General features: G+C 34.4%; 2 protein-coding genes across 2 annotated transcripts; both read left to right on the top strand.

Annotated features, from left to right (window-relative positions):
* Positions 1–5,791: 5,791 nt before the first annotated feature.
* LOC132039383 (uncharacterized) lies at positions 5,792–6,541 on the top strand. The gene has a single exon (XM_059429872.1). It carries the CDS (start codon positions 5,792–5,794, stop codon positions 6,539–6,541), a length of 750 nt encoding a protein of 249 aa, XP_059285855.1.
* Positions 6,426–11,190, top strand: LOC132039763 (PR5-like receptor kinase). Its single transcript, XM_059430281.1, has 3 exons — positions 6,426–6,555; positions 9,576–9,606; positions 9,774–11,190. The coding sequence occupies exon 3, from the start codon at positions 9,820–9,822 to the stop codon at positions 10,918–10,920; it is 1,101 nt and encodes a 366-aa protein (XP_059286264.1). The 5' UTR covers positions 6,426–6,555; positions 9,576–9,606; positions 9,774–9,819; the 3' UTR covers positions 10,921–11,190.
* Positions 11,191–19,092: the final 7,902 nt, after the last annotated feature.

The raw sequence follows: 19,092 nt of genomic DNA, 5'->3' as shown, positions 1-19,092 counted from the left end.
CAACCTTGATACTGTCGTCTGTAAACCAATCTCAATAGTTTTCAGGTTGAATCATCAACCCTAAACTCCCTCATTCCCTGATAGCTATAAATTCTGACGGCCCTTTGCAATGCCTTTTTGGATTCGAACATCATGCCTTTTGCAAGGTGAACAACATTATTTATAAGATCGATCGGTTCTTTCCACAATTTATGGCGAATTGGATCATCTTCTCTAGTGTAGAAGAAGGCATCAGGATGACCTTGAAGATTTTCAAGATATGGAATCATGTCAGAATGTCACTGAATTGGGCTTTCGGCCATCAATTCTTGTTGGTGAATCGGGCTTTCGGCCATCGTTCTTGCTATTTTGGCCGACTTTGCATCATTGCTACTAATTGTAGTTCCTGCATATGAGGATTAATATCCACCTCATCATCATCATCGTAATCGGACTCCTCTGCATTCAGTATATCATTGCTATCACTCGATGATGTTTCTACATAATTAGGATAATCATCACCATCTAGTAAAGGCCTCTTCCTACACAAAAAATAGGTAACATATTTTAAATAGCAACATCAAAATATATATGGATTATTTAATATCAAGGTGATAAACCTACCGATAGTGTTTAATATTGTCAGGGTTTGAAGAAAGATCAACTGCACCAAAATCAACATTTGGTGCCACTGGCGAGTTTTGCGTGTAGTTTTCAGTTGCACCAAACTGAGAGGATTGCCCAATATTACTCATATCAGGTGTATAACTCCTAAAAATATACAAAAAAACATTACTCTTACCATACGTATAATAAAATAAACATGTGCTACTACACAAAATTATAATTTAAAAATGAATATTTACCAATTCTCACTGTAATCTTGATTAAATTATTGGTTTAGAGTTTCCAGTGGTACCTGTCCACTTAAAATGCCTCCACAAGAACTCAAGTCCGTATAAGTGTTACCATGAGTAGGCTGGACTTGAGGGACTTCCTGACGACTGTGAGGTATCCTTTCAACATACATTTCAAGAACATTGATGGTGATTAACCCCCTATATTCTTCCGGCGCCCTCAAATAGTCCCTCAAAGAGTCATCATCATTGATAGTCCACTCCCCATAAAGCACGAATGCTTGGGGTGCAATGGATGTTGGATATCTGCCTATTACAGATAATTCATAGTCACGATTACTTTTCATTCTTCTATGTAATGCATTGAGTAATGTTTCGTAATCCAACGTAGTTGGAAACTTAACATGGCATTGTGTTTTAATACTATAACAAACAGTATTATTATAATAAAGAATCTCTCCATCCTGTAAGAAAGAAACCTTAATAGTTGAAGGAGGAGAACACATTTTTTAAGAACTTTAGAGTTGGGTTTTTTTTTTTTTTCAAGAACTTGAAAAAATATACTTAAACTTATGAAATGGATGAGTCTTTACCTCATCCAAAATTCATATTAAATAAAAAAAAACTTGAGCATTTGATCATGGTGTTGTCAAATCAAGGCTGTCAAAACTCATATTTTGCGCATATAAATGTTGCGCAATTGAGCATATAAACGTGTCATATAAAGCGTCTGAAATTGAGCATGGTGATGTCAAAACTCCTATTTTGCGCATATAAATGTTGCGCAATATAAGCGTGTCATATAAAGCATCTAAAATTGAGCATGGTGTTGTCAAAACTCATATTTTGCGCATATAAATGTTGCGCAATATAAGCGTGTCATATAAAGCGTCTGAAATTGAGCATGGTGTTGTCAAATCAAGTGTGTCAAAACTCATATTTGCGCATATAAATGTTGCACAATATAAGTATGTCATATAAAGCGTCTGGAATTGAGCATGGTGTTGTCATCAAGGATGTCAAACTCATATTTTGCGCATATAAATGTTGCACAATATAAGCATGTCATATAAAGCGTCTGAAATTGAGCATGGTGTTCTCAAATCAAGTATGTCAAAACTTATATTTTGCGCATCTAAATGTTGCGCAATATAAGCATGTCATATAAAGCTTCTGAAATTGAGCATGGTGTTGTCAAATCAAGGATATCAAAACTCATAATTTGCGCATATAAATGTTGCGCAATATAAGCATGTCATATAAAGCGTCTGAAATTGAGCATGGTGCTGTCAAATCAAGGATGTCAAAACTCATATTTTGCGCATCTAGATGTTGCGCAATATAAGTGTGTCATATAATGCGTATGAAATTGAGCATGCTGTTGTCAAATCAAGGAGTAGTATATAACATGAATGACGAACAACTAGCATTCACATTAAAACGAGTTATTATGTCATTTTGGAACCAATTTTTTGATATTGCTTTTATTACATGTTTTACCCAGCAAACATATTCAAAGTAGTGGGTAGGACATGGGAACTAGATAAGTATGATTTCTGTTACTCAAATAACCCGAACAATAGATAAAATCAAGAATACAATAATACAATGAGAGATGAGTGGAATTGGCGTGTTAGGGAGGTTGAAACGCTAAAACAAAACTTGAGGGCACTCAGACTCAGATGTCCAAAAAGTCGTGTTACGTCAATGCCTCGTAGTACACCACAAGAGTTCAATTTTGCTCTTAACCTTTTTCTCGAAGAGAACAATCGGATGAAATACGTTGCCTCAGGGTAGAATATGGTCAATAAGGTTATGTTGGATTCAGATCCAAGTGGGATTCAGACTGTGAGATGTCCGATGAAGATGAATCCCCGTGATCCTATTAATATTTTTTATAATAAAGTAAATAGGTAGGGTCAGAAGGAGGACCCCAAGGGTACTTGGGGTTTTGCAACTATATAAGTAGTCTTTCATTTGTTATTAAACTACAACATATTCAATGTCGAGTAGTAGAAATGTAGATTGGTCAGTATTCCCTTCAAATGATTCTAATAACAGTGGTGATGATAGCTCAAATCATAGCTGTTATTCCGATGAATTGTGTTTCTTGATAACAATGAATTCAAGATGGACGATTTGAAACCCCACCTGCTTATAGAGCGTAATGATGATTTTTGCAATGTGAAATATTCAGATCCACGAGAATATTATTGCGGGTTACGCCGAGAATGGGCATATCGGCATGCCGAATCAGAAAGTCTTGTTCGTGACTTGGAAAATCTCAACTCTCAAATCCCAATAAGCTTCTCAGTGACCATGCCTCGAACTGATCCACATTCTTGCGAGGCTGCCGTACAAAGGATTACAAAAGAAAACAATAGAATGCTAGCAAGACGTTGTAGATTTTACATGCTAAAGTTGACTGAAGAATAAGCATCATCAACAGGTAGAGAACTAACATCTACAGAAAGAAGATATGTCTTAAGAAACCCAAAATATTATTCTGAGGACGATATTGAGGACTTCTATTCTGGTGATGATTAGGGGTTATTTTGGTTCACTATCTTAGTTTTTGGGTCTTTTAAGTTTCGGACTCATGATTGAATTTGTATTTTTAAATTATTATGAAGTGCTCAATTTGAAAAAATTTAGTCTGTTTTTAATTTGCTTTGATTGTTATATTCTATTATTAATTTATATAAGCTTCTTAGAGTTAATTATACATAAAAAGTTCAACAATTCACAATTTTAAAGAGAAATACATTTCCAAAAATAACAAAATTTTAGTGATAACAAATAGAGGGGAAGGGTAAAATGGGTTAGGAGCACTTAGGCGGAATGCCACATGGCATCCAACTCATCAAATGTTGGTGCCACGCAGGATTGGATGTCCACATTGGGCAACTTTAATGGGGGAGGGGTATATTTGAACTAATAGTATAAAGACATGGGTATATTTGGACCCAAAGTATAGTGAAGGGTATATTTAAAACCTTTTCTCGTAGTATAGGGGTATATTTGGCTTTCGTTCTTCGTACCTCCTTTTAATGATGCTTTAACTCTTCCCCTACACGATGTTGACTATCTCTTTTTCTTGTCTAACTTGATTCAAAGGTTAAGGGCATTTTGGGCATTACAAGTTATTTTTGTATTTCATATACTGAATTTTAGATTCTGTAATTTGTAAATATTGAAGTTCAATATTAACAATAAAGGATTGCTCAGATGATAAGCACCCTTCACCTCCAAATCAAGGTTGTGGGTTCGAGTCACTAAAAGAGCAAAAGGGAGAGCTCCTGCGGGGATGGGTAAAAAAAGAAGTTCAATACTTAAAATAGTAAGGCGAAATATTGAAACTAATTTGAGGAATAATTTATGTGAAATAATGATTTACACTCACTTTTAACTTTTACAAACTCCTTTTTTAAAGGAAAATTCATGTCCGTACACATTTAACAAGCAAAATACTCCCTCCGTCCCACAATAAATGTCACCTTAACCAAAAATTTTTTTGTCCCATAATAAGTAGGTGTTTGGACATGTGATTTGAAACCATGAGACGAAATCAGCGTTTGGACATGCATTTCATCTCATGGTTTCAAACCACGGTTTGAAATCCCAAATCACCCAAAAAGGCATGATTTGGGGTTTCGAACCATGGTTTCAAATTTTTTAAATATTAAACTTAACCCATAAGTTTATATTGTAAAAAAAAGGCCCATAAGTTGGTAGATTTTTTTAACAATTACTCCCACCAACCATTTACCAACCTTTATTTATGTCTACCATGTGGGAGGATTATATTAAAGAGTAGTTACATTACTATTCATGTTAAATTTTCTTTTTTATTGAACTAAAGTTTGATCAATTGATGTTGTATTTTTTAGAAAGGCCTTCTAGTAGCATATTAATTTTGTTATGAACTATGACTTGCTCATTTGGTAAGATTGTATAAGAATTGAGAATATTTTGATAATTTTCACTACTTGTGGGGTTTTAATGTCTATAAGAAAAAATACAACTTAAGAAATCCAAATTGCATGTTCAAACATGGTTTCATCTCATGATTTCAAACCATGATTTCAGACTATGTCCAAACGGCTCCTAAGTGTCACTTTAGGAAACCAAAACATAAATTGACTAGTTTTTTTCCAATTTTTTCTTTAGACAATAAAATAACACCTAAATGATAATTGAAAAAGCCACAGAGTAACTTGGTATTGTTGGATTCCTAATGTCAAAATGTTTACTTCTTGTGTATGTTCTAATTAAAAGGTCAAAATAATTTATTTTTATTATATAGGGGTAATTTGGTAAATTTCACATTGATTTTTAGTTTCCTAATATGTGTGTGTTTGGCTAAGATGACAGTTATTATGGGACGGAGGGAGTAGTTGTTTTCAAATAGTACCTTTTTTTCTTCACTTTCAACTACTATAATATTTTCCACACGCCAACTAAGTGCCTGTTACCTCTCTATATTCCAACGCGTAAATTACAGAAATCACAATCAGACCAAATTGTCTGGTTCCTATCTGTGACTCTCGACTATAAGGTATGGAAGAGAAATTTAGGTACCAAATTCCAAGTTTCCTATTAATTCCTCCACATGACCAAGTCAAATATAATAAATGTATAATATTTTGGTTGTCTAGCAATTGTATAAACCACAATTAGTTTTTGAGTTCTTCAAACATCATCTAGCAATGTGTCCAAGTCAATTATTCTTCCAATGCATAAATTACATAAATCACAATCAGACCAAATTGTCTGGTTCCTATTTGTGACTCTCGACTATAAGGTATGGAAGAGAAATTTAGGTACCAAATTCCAAGTTTCCTACTAATTCCTCCACATGACCAAGTCAAATATAATAAATGTATAATATTTTGGTTGTCTAGCAATAGTATAAATCACAATTAGTTTTTGAGTTCTTCAAACATCATCTAGCAATGTGTCCAAGTCAATTATTCTCCAGCTTCTTCTTGGTCTCTCTCCTTGTTCTTTTGTTCTCCATCTTCATCAACTCCAATAGAGCTGATGATACGTCCTTTGCAAATTGCCCTTCGTCTACCTGCAAAAATGGACTTGAAATTTCATATCCTTTTTGGAGACTTGATAGCCACAAACCCCCCTCTTCACAATACTGTGGCTATCCAGGATTTGGAATCTTCTGTTCTGAAACAGATCGAACTCTGCACATTTCCGAGGATTCTTTCTATGTTAAGGAGATTAATTACAATAACCACTCCCTTACCCTAGTGGATATTGATGCTCTTGATAGCAGAGTATGCCCCAGGGTACATCATAATCTTACTATAGATGACGACTTGCCATTGGTATATTCAGAGCTTGATATGAATCTTACTTTCTATTATAACTGTACCGGTTCTCTTCCAGATCCTACTCTTACGTTAGATTGCTTAAATTTAGGTGGAAACAAGTCATATTTATATGTTGAGGATCATGAGCCGAAAAATTTGAATTGGTATCGAACATGTGAGAAAAAAGTGGTGGTGCCTGTGACGAAGGGTGGGTGGACTGGAGAACTTGGTGCGGCGATGGATGAGGGGTTCGTATTACATTGGGAGAATACGATGGAGTGCGGAAAGTGTGAGGCCTCGGACGGGCGTTGTGGTTACGACAATTTAACCCAAGAGTCCTTGTGCTTACCGCAAAGATGGCACCGTAAATTTTCATAGCTGCAGATCCAAAGGTACGCCATCTTCTTTTTAAGCTCTTCACATTCTTTCTGGGAAACAATTTAGGGGTTGTTTGGTCATGGAATAAACTATCCCGGAATTATAATAGTTCGTTTCAATTTATGTGAACCTTTTCGGATTACGAGGGTCAAACTTTATAACTTTGACCTTAAATTTCGACATAGATTTTTCAAGTTTGTAAAAATATAATTTATGTATTTAGAAACTACATTAAAAGTACTATAAGTCATGATAATTTGTAATTCAAATAATTTAGAAAAAATATAAGAAAAATGTGATCAAAGAACCACCTCGTAGACTCCCCAAATAGTAAAAGGTTCATATAAATTGAAACAGAGAAAGTATTAAATTATAATGAAAGTACTTATAGCCTATTTGGCCAAGATTTTGGGAGGCCAAAAATGCTTATTTGTTTTCTAAAAAGTGTTTTAGAAAGTGAGGTGTTTGACTAAGTTTTTGTGAGAAAATAAGTGCTTCTACGAAGTAACAAAATCTTTTTTTAAGAAGCTAAAAAAAATAGTTTTTCCCCAAAGCACCTTTTTTAAAAACACTTTTTCTGCGATTTTGAGGCCAAAAGATTTTTTTTTTTTGGTTGTTGAGAAAAAGCACTTTTTTAGATATTTGAGGTATTTGGCCATTTATTAAAACGGCTTTTAAATAGAAGCAGAAGCAGTTTTTCTGCGATTCCGGAGAAGCAGAAAATTATTTTTTTCAAGACAAAAGTATCCCTACCATAAATACATATTTAGCTGATATATCCCTCATTACTCCATGAATTTCTAATTAATAATTCTTTGTGTTGAATTATAATTTGTGGAAAGATTTTAAATTTTATTTTGGTTGTAGTTTTCTACTATATTGAAATCATTGTGTTGATATTATATCAATATTTAATATTTGTTTTTTATTTATCTATGTAGTACATTAATTGAAATTTTAAAATAAACTTTTAAATTTTAACTAAAAATTAAAAGTAAAAACTTTTCATAATAGATATTCAAAATAGTTTCTCTCTGCAAAATAATCGTGATAGTAAAGTTCATTGATACTTGTCCTTTTTTGTAATTTGACACTCAAAAGCATTTTTTAAGAAGATTAGTTGAACACAATCTGCTAATTAAAAGTAGTAAAAAGTACTTTTAAAATGAATTAGCCAAACACAAACTATTTCTCACTAAAAGTACTTTTTTTGAAAAACACCTTTCAAATTAAGCAGTTTTTAGCCGCTAGGCCAAACAGTCAGAAGCACTTTGTAAAAGCTTAGCCAAACACTAATTGTTGCTCAAAAGTGCTTTTTAAATTAATTGGCCAAACACAAACTGCTTCTCACTAAAAGTATTTTTTTGAAAAGCACTTTTCAAAATAAGGGCGATTTTAAAAGGTTGGCCAAACATGATTAGTGAATATACTTTTATTGGTAAATATTTTTGTTTTTTTTTTTTTAATAAAAAAAAAGCAGCCCGGTACACTAAGCTCCAATTATGCGCGGGGTCCGGGAAAGGGCAGACCACAAAGGTGTATTGTACGCAGCTTTACCCTGCATCTCTACAAGAGGCTGTTTCCACTGCTAGAACCCATGATCTCTTTGTCACACGACAACAACTTTATCAGTTACTAAAATGAATTAAATGAGGTAATATATAAAATATCCTTTTATATTTTGATTTTAATGTAAAATAATACCACCAATTATGATATAAATAATTTCGGAATTGCCAAGCTTAAAATAAAAAATTCAATCAAATGGGGATAAGATAATAATATATTTTATCCAGGAATTGTTATATCAATTTTCATTAATATCAAAAAGGTAATAAATACATTCTAATTATAATAATAGTCAAAGTTGACCTTGTTTGAATCACGAGATAAAAGTGCCAAAATTTGGGATAGATGGAGTGTTCCTTTTTCTTCTTCTCGTTTTAGTTTAGTGTTTATACCTTGGAAGGAAGTTCATGAACCAGAGGAAGGCTCTTGATAAGGGAGTTGGATGCTACTCCTGTGTAGAGTTGTAACTAGTAGAGAATTCTACTTAATTCCTAGATTAAAAGAAAAAAAAAGGGAGATAATATCTCATATGGTCACTCATCAGAAAGTCACTAACCTTATTTCTAACTAAAAAATCACTCAACTATTGGTGTTTCACCTACAAAGTCAACCAACCTATTTAAGTGATTTTTTAATTAAATTTTGTTGACATGAAATTTTTATTTAAAGCCAAAATTGTATGAATTAAAATAGTATCCATTTTAACGATTTTATTGACCCGACCCACTAAAAATATATTGACCAAAACCTTTTATTTTAGCTTCATTAGTTGTATGCGTTATTTATAAGCAATATTTTTTATCAAATGGTACTGCTTATTTAGTGACATTTGACAGTTGAATGGTGATTTATAAGCAATATATTTTGTTAAAGTGACAAATGAAGCTGCATACATGAGGCCATAATTTGGATAAGGGTGTATACTGAGTAAATAACATAGTTGGAATACTTGTGACATTCAGTTGTTCATGTCAAAAAATAAAAGAACGTAGACAAAGAAGAAATTAAGAGGGAATAAGGGTAAAACAAAATGTTTTAGTCACTATATTTTTAGTGAGTCGGGTCAAGTTGGGTGGGTCAATAAAATTATTAAAACCGGTACTTTTTTATTTTTTACAATTTTGTCTTTAAATAAAAATTCAATGTCAACAAAATTTAATTTTTAAAAAAAAAACTTAAATATGTTGGGTGACTTTGTAGGTGAAAGACCAATAGTTGAGTGACTTCTGATTAGAAAACAAAGTTGAATGATTTTTTGAGTGAACTAGCCATAGTTGAGTGACTATCTGAGATATTATTTCCAAAAAAAAGGCAAGCTAACTTCCCATTTCAATGATTTTATTCTGTTATGTATTGATCATGTCAAAGGAAAAAATGTTTCAGACTTTTATGAGATACATTATTATTGTTATACTTTATTGAGATAAATTATTATGTCTTATCACCTTTTATGTCTCCGTTTCAGGAAGAAACGCGATCGGACTGAAGGTTGCAATTGCATTAGGTGATTATTGTTTGAATTTGTTCAATTTGATTTATCTTATTATGTTCCTCTTCTTAAGAAAATTCCCATAAGCATTTCTTCTTGCAGCAGCTGGTGCTCCATTTACATAAAAATAGTTTTATCTGATATTGATCACTGGCATTTCTTTTGTCCATTCATAGCATTATCTGCGGTTGGAGCTGCAACAGTGATAGCCTGCTGCCTGATGTGCTGCGTCCTATTTAGGAAAACAAATAAAACGTCAAAAAAAGAAGATCAGATTGTTGATGCCTTCCTAAGGCAGTATGGATCCCTATCCCCAACAGCATATAGCTATTCAGACATTAAGAACATGACAAATTCCTTTAAAGAGAAACTTGGAGAAGGGGGTTACGGAGAGGTCTACAAAGGTAATCTTAGAGGTCACCCTGTTGCGGTGAAAATCTTAAAAGAGACCAAGGGGAATGGAGAAGAGTTCATTAACGAAGTTGCAAGCATCAGTCGAACTTCTCATGTCAACATTGTTAATCTGTTGGGATTTTGTTTGAGTCGTCGAGTGAAAGCTCTTATTTATGAATTCATGTCAAATGGATCTCTTGATAAACACATATACAATGAAGTTCCAAACATGAGATGGGAAATGTTGTACAAAATTGCACTCGGGATAGCTCGAGGATTAGAATATTTGCATAGAGGATGCAACTCCCGAATTTTGCATTTTGACATAAAACCTCATAATATTCTTCTGGATGAGGACTTTTGTCCGAAGATATCTGATTTCGGTTTAGCAAAACTATGTACTCGAAAAGAGAGCATGATGTCCACACTAGAAGCCCGAGGAACCATTGGTTACATAGCTCCAGAGGTCTTCTGTAGAAATTTTGGAGGAGTTTCACACAAATCTGATGTTTATAGCTATGGAATGATGGTTCTCGAAATGGTTGGAGGAAGAAAGAACTACAGTGCTGAAAGAAGCAATAACAGTGAAATATATTTCCCTCGTTGGGCTTATCAACGAATTTTGCTAGATGAAAACCTAAATATAAGAGATATGATGACCAATGAAGAAGAAGAGATTGCAAAGAAAATGATATTAGTTGGTTTGTGGTGCATCCAAACAGATCCCACGCAAAGGCCGGACACTGGTAAGGTAATTGAATTGTTAGAAAGTAGCTTGGAGGCCTTCCAAATCCCACCAAAACCTTTCATATGTTCTCCATCACGATCAGAAGGATCGGCATTGAACACTTTGGAGCGACCTGCAAAGCCATTTTTATTTTCTACTTTGAGTTCGACGCTCGAGTCTGCAGCCTCAACAATTGTATAGTTTGCTGAAGAAGTTTTTAGATAATATTTTTGTATAACATTGGAATATAATGATCAAATATTCGTGAAAGTTATAAAGATGTGGCGAATTCCACTTAAAGGTAAAAACTTGTTTATTTATTTTCTTATTTAACTGTTTAACTTTTGCAGGAGAGAAATAAGGTGAAGGGAATTTTGTAGTCTGAGTTGAGGCTTATTTTAATTTACTAATTGATGTATTATGCTAATTCTAGACCTGAGAAGGAACTAAATGAAAGGTTTTCACCCCCAACTTTTCTTTAAAAATCTTGAACTATAGTCATTCTCCTCCCTTTATACTAATTAACTTTTTAAAATTTCTATTTTACCCATACATTATCAACTTGTCTTTTTTCTTTTATTTCTTTAAAATCATGATACTTTTTATCTTCTTAATCTATATTACTAAATTCCTATAAGAAAATAAATATTATTTTCGAGACGGAAAAAAAAAGAGTAAGAAATTCTAATTGAGTATATACCTTAATGTCGTTCTATAATGAAGTAAAAATGAGAAGAATAAGAATTCTTTTTTATTAATAATTCAAAACTCGATCTAATATCTGTATTTATACAAGTAAAAATAACAGGTAATAATAACTTTGTAAGTATATTTCAATGCATGTAATACAAACCAATTAATAAAAACAGAAGTATATTTTCTTAAAAAAATATTCCATTAATGACAACCAAAACTCGTTTATATATTGACATTAGAGAATAAGAGAGAACTGAAACTTAAATACACACACACACACACACACACACACACACACACATATATATATGTGTGTGTGTGTGTGTGTGTGTGTGTAAAATAACAGGTAATATTTATGTATATGTGTGCGTGTGTGTATACATATATATATATATATATATATATATATATATATATATATATATATATATATATATATATATGTAAATATTTATGTATATGTGTGCATGTGTGTGTATATATATGTACATGCATGTAATATTAAAATATCAATCATAAAAAGTAGGGAAAAAGGTAAAAAATATCCCTCTACTTTGTTTTAATGGCTGAAAATATCCTCCGAACTAAATTTGGGTCATTTATGCCCCTGCCCTTACGAAAGTTAACAAATATATCCTTCATTTGACGGAAATCTCCAAATTGATTCAAATAACCCGGTTTCATAAAAAATAGCCCATTCTCCTATTTTACCCGCCCCGACCCACCTCCTAAAATAACCCATTCTTCCTTCTCTCTTATATTTTCTTCTCCAGCTATCAAGCCCGTCGATGGAGACTTACTTTCTCTTTAGCAGTTGACTGATTCAAAAGTTAGTGTCTTGTTTTAGGAGTTATAGTTTTTATTTTTCAGTTAAGTAATCTTAGGAGTCCTAATTATGTTGAAATTAGTTGGTTAATGGAGTCAACTCTTTTAGCCATTACTTCAGGTTATAGGTTAGTGATAAGTTAGTGCTCTATTTATCTGCTTAGTTGGTTGCCCTGCAGTACTAATTATTTAAAGGTATGTACTGGTTGTTTTCAAAATGACTGTCAATTGTTTTCGTCTTTTCTAAGGGAAGAGCTTGAACAAAATTTCTATTCAAATAATGAATAACAGGTTTATGAATTATAGATGATTGACAAAGATGAAATTTAAAATGTTTTCTGGTTTCAAAAACCACTTCTTAATCTTCCTTCTAGTTATGATTGATAGGATCGACGGCATGAGAGTTGTAAGAGAAACTATGAGAGAGAGGGAAGAATGGGTTATTTTAGGAGGTGGGTCGGGGCGGGTAAAATAGGAGAATGAGTTATTTTTTATGAAATTAGGTTATTTGAATCAATTTGGGGATTTCCGTCAAATGAAGGTATATATTTGTTAACTTTCGTAACGGCAGAGGCATAAATGACCCAAAATTAGTTGGGATGATATTTTTAGCCATTAAAAGAAAGTAGACGGATAGTTTTGACCCTTTTCCCTGAAAAGGAACATTAGATTTTGTGATAAATTCTTAAAAGGATTATTCTACAGTTTGAGATAATAGTCAAAATACCCCCCAACGTTTGACCAAAATGTCAACTACACACCTAACCTTTGCGTTGGACCTATTACCCCCCTGAAATTTTTTTTTCAGTATTAAAATGCCCCTTTTTTGCTGATGTGGACAAGAGCGTGAATACACCGCTCGGTGGCGCGTTATAGCCTTTAAAAAAGAGCATCTGACGTGTTTTGGAGCGCCAACTGGACTGCCACGTAGATGCCATGTAGATTAATTTAAACTCCCTCCATTTTTACACCCAAACGGCTACTTCATCTTCTTCTTCACCCCATTTAATACCCATCTCCATTCTTTTGTCAAAAAAGCAAACAGCTCCATAACTTCAACCACTCCAATCGTTATACCTCCAAAAATCAACACCTTAATCGCTCCAATCGTTGGAAAGAGGTTCGTTCGTTAGGGTTTATTTCTCATTTATTTCTCTTTAAATTGGTTCATGTGAAATTTATTGTTTTAAATTTCTTGAGTAATTCTTGCTCATACTTAGTCATTTTTCATTTCTTAGGGTTTGTTATGGAAAATATTGATCTTGGTCGATTGTGTATGGATGAGAGTGATCCTATGCTTAGAACCGTGGTCCAATGTCAACACGGGAATTTTTTGCAAATGCAAACTTCTTGGTCTAAAAACAACCCTAGAAGAAGATACTGGTCTTGTCCCTATTAGGGTGTATGGTCTTGCTCCTATTTTTTGATTTATTGAAAAATTAAATTTGTAAAATTATGCCCTGTTTCGCTATTTTTCAGGCTAAAAAATGCAAGTTTTTTTGTTGGAGGGGCAGAGATGAAGTTGATCCAAGATCAAAATTTATCCTCCCAAAATTGGTTAACAAAATTAGAGATTTAGAGAAGGAATTGGTGCAATATCGAAGTTTGAAGATGGAATTGGATGAGATCACTACTAACGATAATAATTCGGTTAGTGTTGACATGGGTTTGGTCGAGGTTGATGGACCAAAAAAAGAAGACACAAGGAAGACTAAAGGGGTAGGTTCCATAGGAATTTCGTTTTTTGTTTTGTTGTTTGTGTTGTTGTTGTGTTCATAAGTTTTGTATTCCGTAGTGGCAATTCAAACAATGGAAAAATCAAATTGCCATAGATAGTGGTAGTGGTGGTAGTGTCTCGGCTATGTTATGCTTTGTTTGTTATGGCAAATTTTGTAACATATACATCTATTTTATCATGTATGAATGAAGAAGTTTGATGTTAAGGTGTTTTGAAGTGTTTATCCGAAATTAAAATCAAAATCACATCCACATAACATTAATAATTGTCTTAATCAAAATAGTAGCATACATGGAGATGTTAAACATAGACAATTGAATAATAGAGATCTACTAATCAATATTTATGATCTCTATCTCTTTTTTAAATACATAAAATCCTATGCCATCTCCACACTCACATTTACACACCCAAATCTCTGTGTGTCTCCCTCTTTCAAACCTTTTGACTATAAATGCCTTCCACCCTTGGCATAAACGAGCTTTTTTCCAATTCGAACGTCATCTTGTGAACGGTGTCATCTTGATACTTTAACACGGCATGCGTTGTTGTCGTTGGAAAAATGTCATGATGCTCGTAGAAGTATCTTGATAAACAAAAGAAAGTTTACATCGTCGGTTTTCACGTAAATCAAATAATAATAACAAATATAAAAAAACTTACAAAATCATCGGTTTGCACGTAAGAACAGGTTAACTTTTTCAGAAAGAAAGCTAGCATCTTTTTTTGGTATGATGTAGATGTTATATGTTGTGCTTGCTGTTGGTATGTTGTTGTGTTTGTTGTGCTTGCTGCTGGTTGCACGTTGATGTTGTTGTTGTAGTTTAGTGTAGTGAATGTGTGATATGGTGTGTGTGTATGTTGTGTTATATAGATGGGTTTCAACCGAATTATTAGGCCATTTAATGGTCCTTGACCATGTTGGATTTAGTGCCATTTAATGGTCCTTGACCATGTCGGATTTAGTGCCTTTAATAACCTTTGTTAACCATATTAAATTCATGCCCTTTCTTTGAATTTGTACACGTTTAACTGGTGTGTGTCAAGCTGAAATGGAATTGGAACACGTTAAATAGCTATGTACTGTAGTGTTGTTTTGATTAAACGAACAAGACAAAATACTAAAATGTTGTTTTGATTAAACGAACAAGATAAAATACTAAAATGTCAATCCATAAATGTGTACATTTAAGAACTGCATATCTGTTATCATCATAATTAGATTTTCCATGGCTACTTGGACTGTGAACAGGTGCTTTCTTGGCTTGGGTTTGCTGATTTACCTCTACCTTTTGTCATTTTCTCCTGTATCTCTTGTAGTTTCCTGGTTGTGATTGCTTTATTGCCTCTCCATTTCAGCTTACTATTTGCACTTGGCTTGTAGCCAATGTCACCGATGTAGCTTCTTTGTCCGGTCACTTTTGCTTTACTAGTTGACACAATCTGTTTGCTTGACATGCCGAGTACATTCACGCAAATAATAACAAGGAGTTAGTAATGGAAACAACACATAAAATCACACTTAGTAATGGAAACAACACATAAAAGAACACTTGTGCGTATTAAGGCACTCACATTAACAGCTTTGAACCCATTTTCTGCCTGGAAAACACCCATTCCCATTACTCTAGGCCTTTTATATGGTGCACTAGTGCCACTTCCTCTTCCTCTTTTAGCAGTGGGCTGTGCACTAGTTGCTGCAGGGGCAGAACATGAAACATGAACTTCAGCTGGTGCAGGATTATTTCCTCTTTTCGGCAGTTTTCCTAGGTCTTCCTCTTGGCCTCTTTTAATGAGGTACTAGTCTTGTTGGTGGTTTCTTTAGTCTCCCCATGACCTTGCTTGAATATGGTGGTTGTGATGTGTTGGCCCTTCCCCCCTTTGAGCTTCTTTGCCGGTTCTCCCATGCTTCGCCGAGTCTTTTTGGACACCCTGCTTGTTGTGGCCTCTATTATGGCGATTCTTGCAAGTCATGGCCATTCCGCTTCTTGGCATCTTCCCGGACTTTGGAATTTCACACCTCCTTCCTTCGGCCTTTTGAGGCTTACCGGACATGCTTTTTAAGTACGGTGGAGCCACACTAGGGTGGGTAGAGACAGAGCCACATTTCCATGTTTGTGACTGGTTGAAGAACATGTTCATATGTTCTTATGTAAGTCTCTTTCTTATGCAATGGTCAATGTAGCCAAGTGGATCATACCTTTTGAAACCGAATTACGGCTAAAGCATGTGCACATGGGATGCCTTTTTAGTCGCCACACCTGCATTTGCACAAGCTTGCCTTCTAGAAATATCCACGAATGTGTTGATATAGTCCTTCCCAATTTCAAAACCAAGCAACTCCATTAAACTCAATGTTACATTGTATTGAAAGTGTAGCATTTTCCTCTAACACCTTACACAAATGGAGAGTAGTTACATTTCCAAGTATTTACAAACTCCTTAATGTTCCAATCCTTGCCATCATTTTCACCTAATCTCCTTAAGCATTGTTATTATAGTTTTGTGCCTACCAGTTAGCCAATAAACAAACAATCATATTGTTATCTACAAACAGTTTGTAAAAACAGGAGCAACAACAAGGTAAATATGCATTACTCATACCTGGCAGCCATGATCCACAAGCATTAAAACACTCAGCCATATTGTTATCTACAGAATCTACTTTTACATTAGTGTTGAAGTAGACTTTATACCAATAATCTATGTTGTAATACATCAGTTTGTCCATCATTTTCGTTGGACAAAAGCTTCAAATCACCAATATTTCTCCTTAGTTGAGATTCAAAGGTGCTTTTGGCAATTCTCCAAAAACTTTGTCTTCTTTGTAGCCCTCTCCGGTCTTTTGCGAAGTTAGCCAAGATTTTCCTAGCACACTTTCTGTGTTCAACAGCAGGTAAAAGATCTTGAATAGCAACAAATAGTCCCTGACACAGTAGCAGTTAGTATAAATGAAAACACATGAGTTTTCATGAAAAAAAATTGCAACAAAAATCAAGGAAACATACCTTCTGCATATCTGTTATCAATGTTAAATCTGTCCCATCTCCATGGTACCATCTTAAGGTTACATACACAAAATCAGCCATGTACTACCTGATACGCTCAAATTACACCTATAAATGGTATAACGCGGACGTTGTCAAATATAGTAACCAAACAAGGTTGGGGTCGAATCCCACAGGGAATACGGTGTGAAAAGGTTACTAAAGTCGTAGAATGCTATGTTTAGGGCTAATGTCTTAATCCGATGATTTTGGTAAAAGTGGGTTTTTAGTAACTAATTGCTAACTATTGCTTTGGTTGTGAATTTACGGTAAAAGAAACTAAGGTTGTGTCCCCTTTAGATAGAGTGTATGATCATGGGTATTGATCTTGATATACTTCTAATGGATCATTATATGAATGCAATTAATCCCTATATGAATCTCTACTATTTCCCAATAAATAAAGATTATTTCTTTCTATGATTTTCCCAAATATAAGAAAGTAACTATGAAGAACGATTAATCATGCCAAGTAAATTCTTCTTATTCCTAAGTGAATTTATTAAATAAAGTTTAAACCTTTGAGTTCTTGTTGTTTATTCTTACCAACCCTAATTATTTTCTCAAATAAATCAAGGTTTATGGCTTTAATCAATGTTTGCAACCATTAATTATGAATGAATAATGAAGAATAAACAAACCCTAATAATCCATTATTTGTATATCAATCACAAACCCAATCACAAAACACCCATCAATTGGGTTCACAACCCTAGTAGGGAAAATTAGCTACTCATGACAAAGAACAAGAAACAAGAAATTGAAGAATTGATAATTGTTTACTTTGGAAGAAAAGAGGAATTGATAATACTTGAATTGATGTTTGAGTCTTCAAAAACTAGAGAGTATTTAATGTTCTAAGTCAAAAGCCAAAAACAGGTATTGGGTGATTTAAAAATGGGGTTGATTGAGGGAATGTTGATGATAAAAGAAAAAATGGCTGGTGGGTGATTTAAAAACCCTCTGTTCATGTGTCTCTCTCTTTTTTTTTTTTTTTGGAAGTTATACGGGCCGTATAACATTATACGGTCCGTGTAACTTCAGTTATTTGTCACTTACCTCGTTTGAGCACATCCTAATTACACGACCATTTATACGGCCCGTATAATATTATACGGTCCGTGAAAATGATCGTGTTTGGAGGATGTTTTCAAACAGTTGCTGCCTGATTTCCCTGCCTTCCACGACTGGATTATACGGTTCGTATAATATTATACGGTCCGTATAAGTCCATTTTTGTCCAGGCTTCAGTGGTTTTTCTGCAACTCTTTTTTTTTTCTTTTTACCTGCAACAAAACAAACGTTACCCTATATTCAAACAGAAACAAGAATGAAAATAAATATTACACTTGGGTTGCCTCCCAAGAAGCGCTTGATTTAACGTCGCGGCACGACGGTGGTGACCATTCACTCCTTATGCGTACACTAGATCATTGTTCGTTCCGAGTGCTTCAACTTTGTATCGGTCCACAATCCCTATCCTCACGAAACCATCCCGTGATAGTGCTTCAATCTCTGCCCATTCACCTTAAATGTCAGTTCCATCTGGGACTTTTGCTCAATCGCTCCGTGGGCGAAACACCTACCACCTCAAACGGACCAGACCACCTCGATTTGAGCTTACCCGTAGCAACTTCAGCAGAGTTAAGACAATACGGGATCACCCCTTGTAGAACTCTCGCTTAAGATCTTCTTATCATGGTAATGCTTCATCCTTTCTTTATACAAGATCTTGAACTCTCATATGCACGGTACCGAAACTCATCCATCTCATTTAGTTGGAACAACTGAGCTTGGTGCTTCCTCCCAATCCATATTCGGTTCTTCAAAGCCCACATAGCCTTGTGCTCAAGTTTAACCGTATGACACTTTTCCCGAATATAAGCTTGAAGGGTGAAGTCCCAGATCGGAGTCTTGAAAGCAGCCCGGTATGCCCATGGAAGCATCATCGAGCTTGCGGGCCCAATCGATTCTATTTGCATTGTTGTTTTTGCTAGAATACTCTTGATCTCCCTATGGACACTTCAACTTGCCCGGCTCGTCGAGGATGGTAAGGTGTTGCCACCC

This window comes from Lycium ferocissimum, chromosome 12, assembly GCF_029784015.1.
Source record: "Lycium ferocissimum isolate CSIRO_LF1 chromosome 12, AGI_CSIRO_Lferr_CH_V1, whole genome shotgun sequence".
In the NCBI taxonomy this organism is placed as follows: domain Eukaryota; kingdom Viridiplantae; phylum Streptophyta; class Magnoliopsida; order Solanales; family Solanaceae; genus Lycium; species Lycium ferocissimum.
Note: the sequence above shows the minus strand (reverse complement) of the source record. Positions and strands in the feature narration are given on the sequence as shown.

Excerpts from the sequence above, each read along its gene's own strand:
- LOC132039383 (XM_059429872.1), top strand. The coding sequence starts at position 5,792 with ATGTGTCCAAGTCAATTATTCTCCAGCTTCTTCTTGGTCTCTCTCCTT.
- LOC132039763 (XM_059430281.1), top strand. The coding sequence starts at position 9,820 with ATGTGCTGCGTCCTATTTAGGAAAACAAATAAAACGTCAAAAAAAGAA.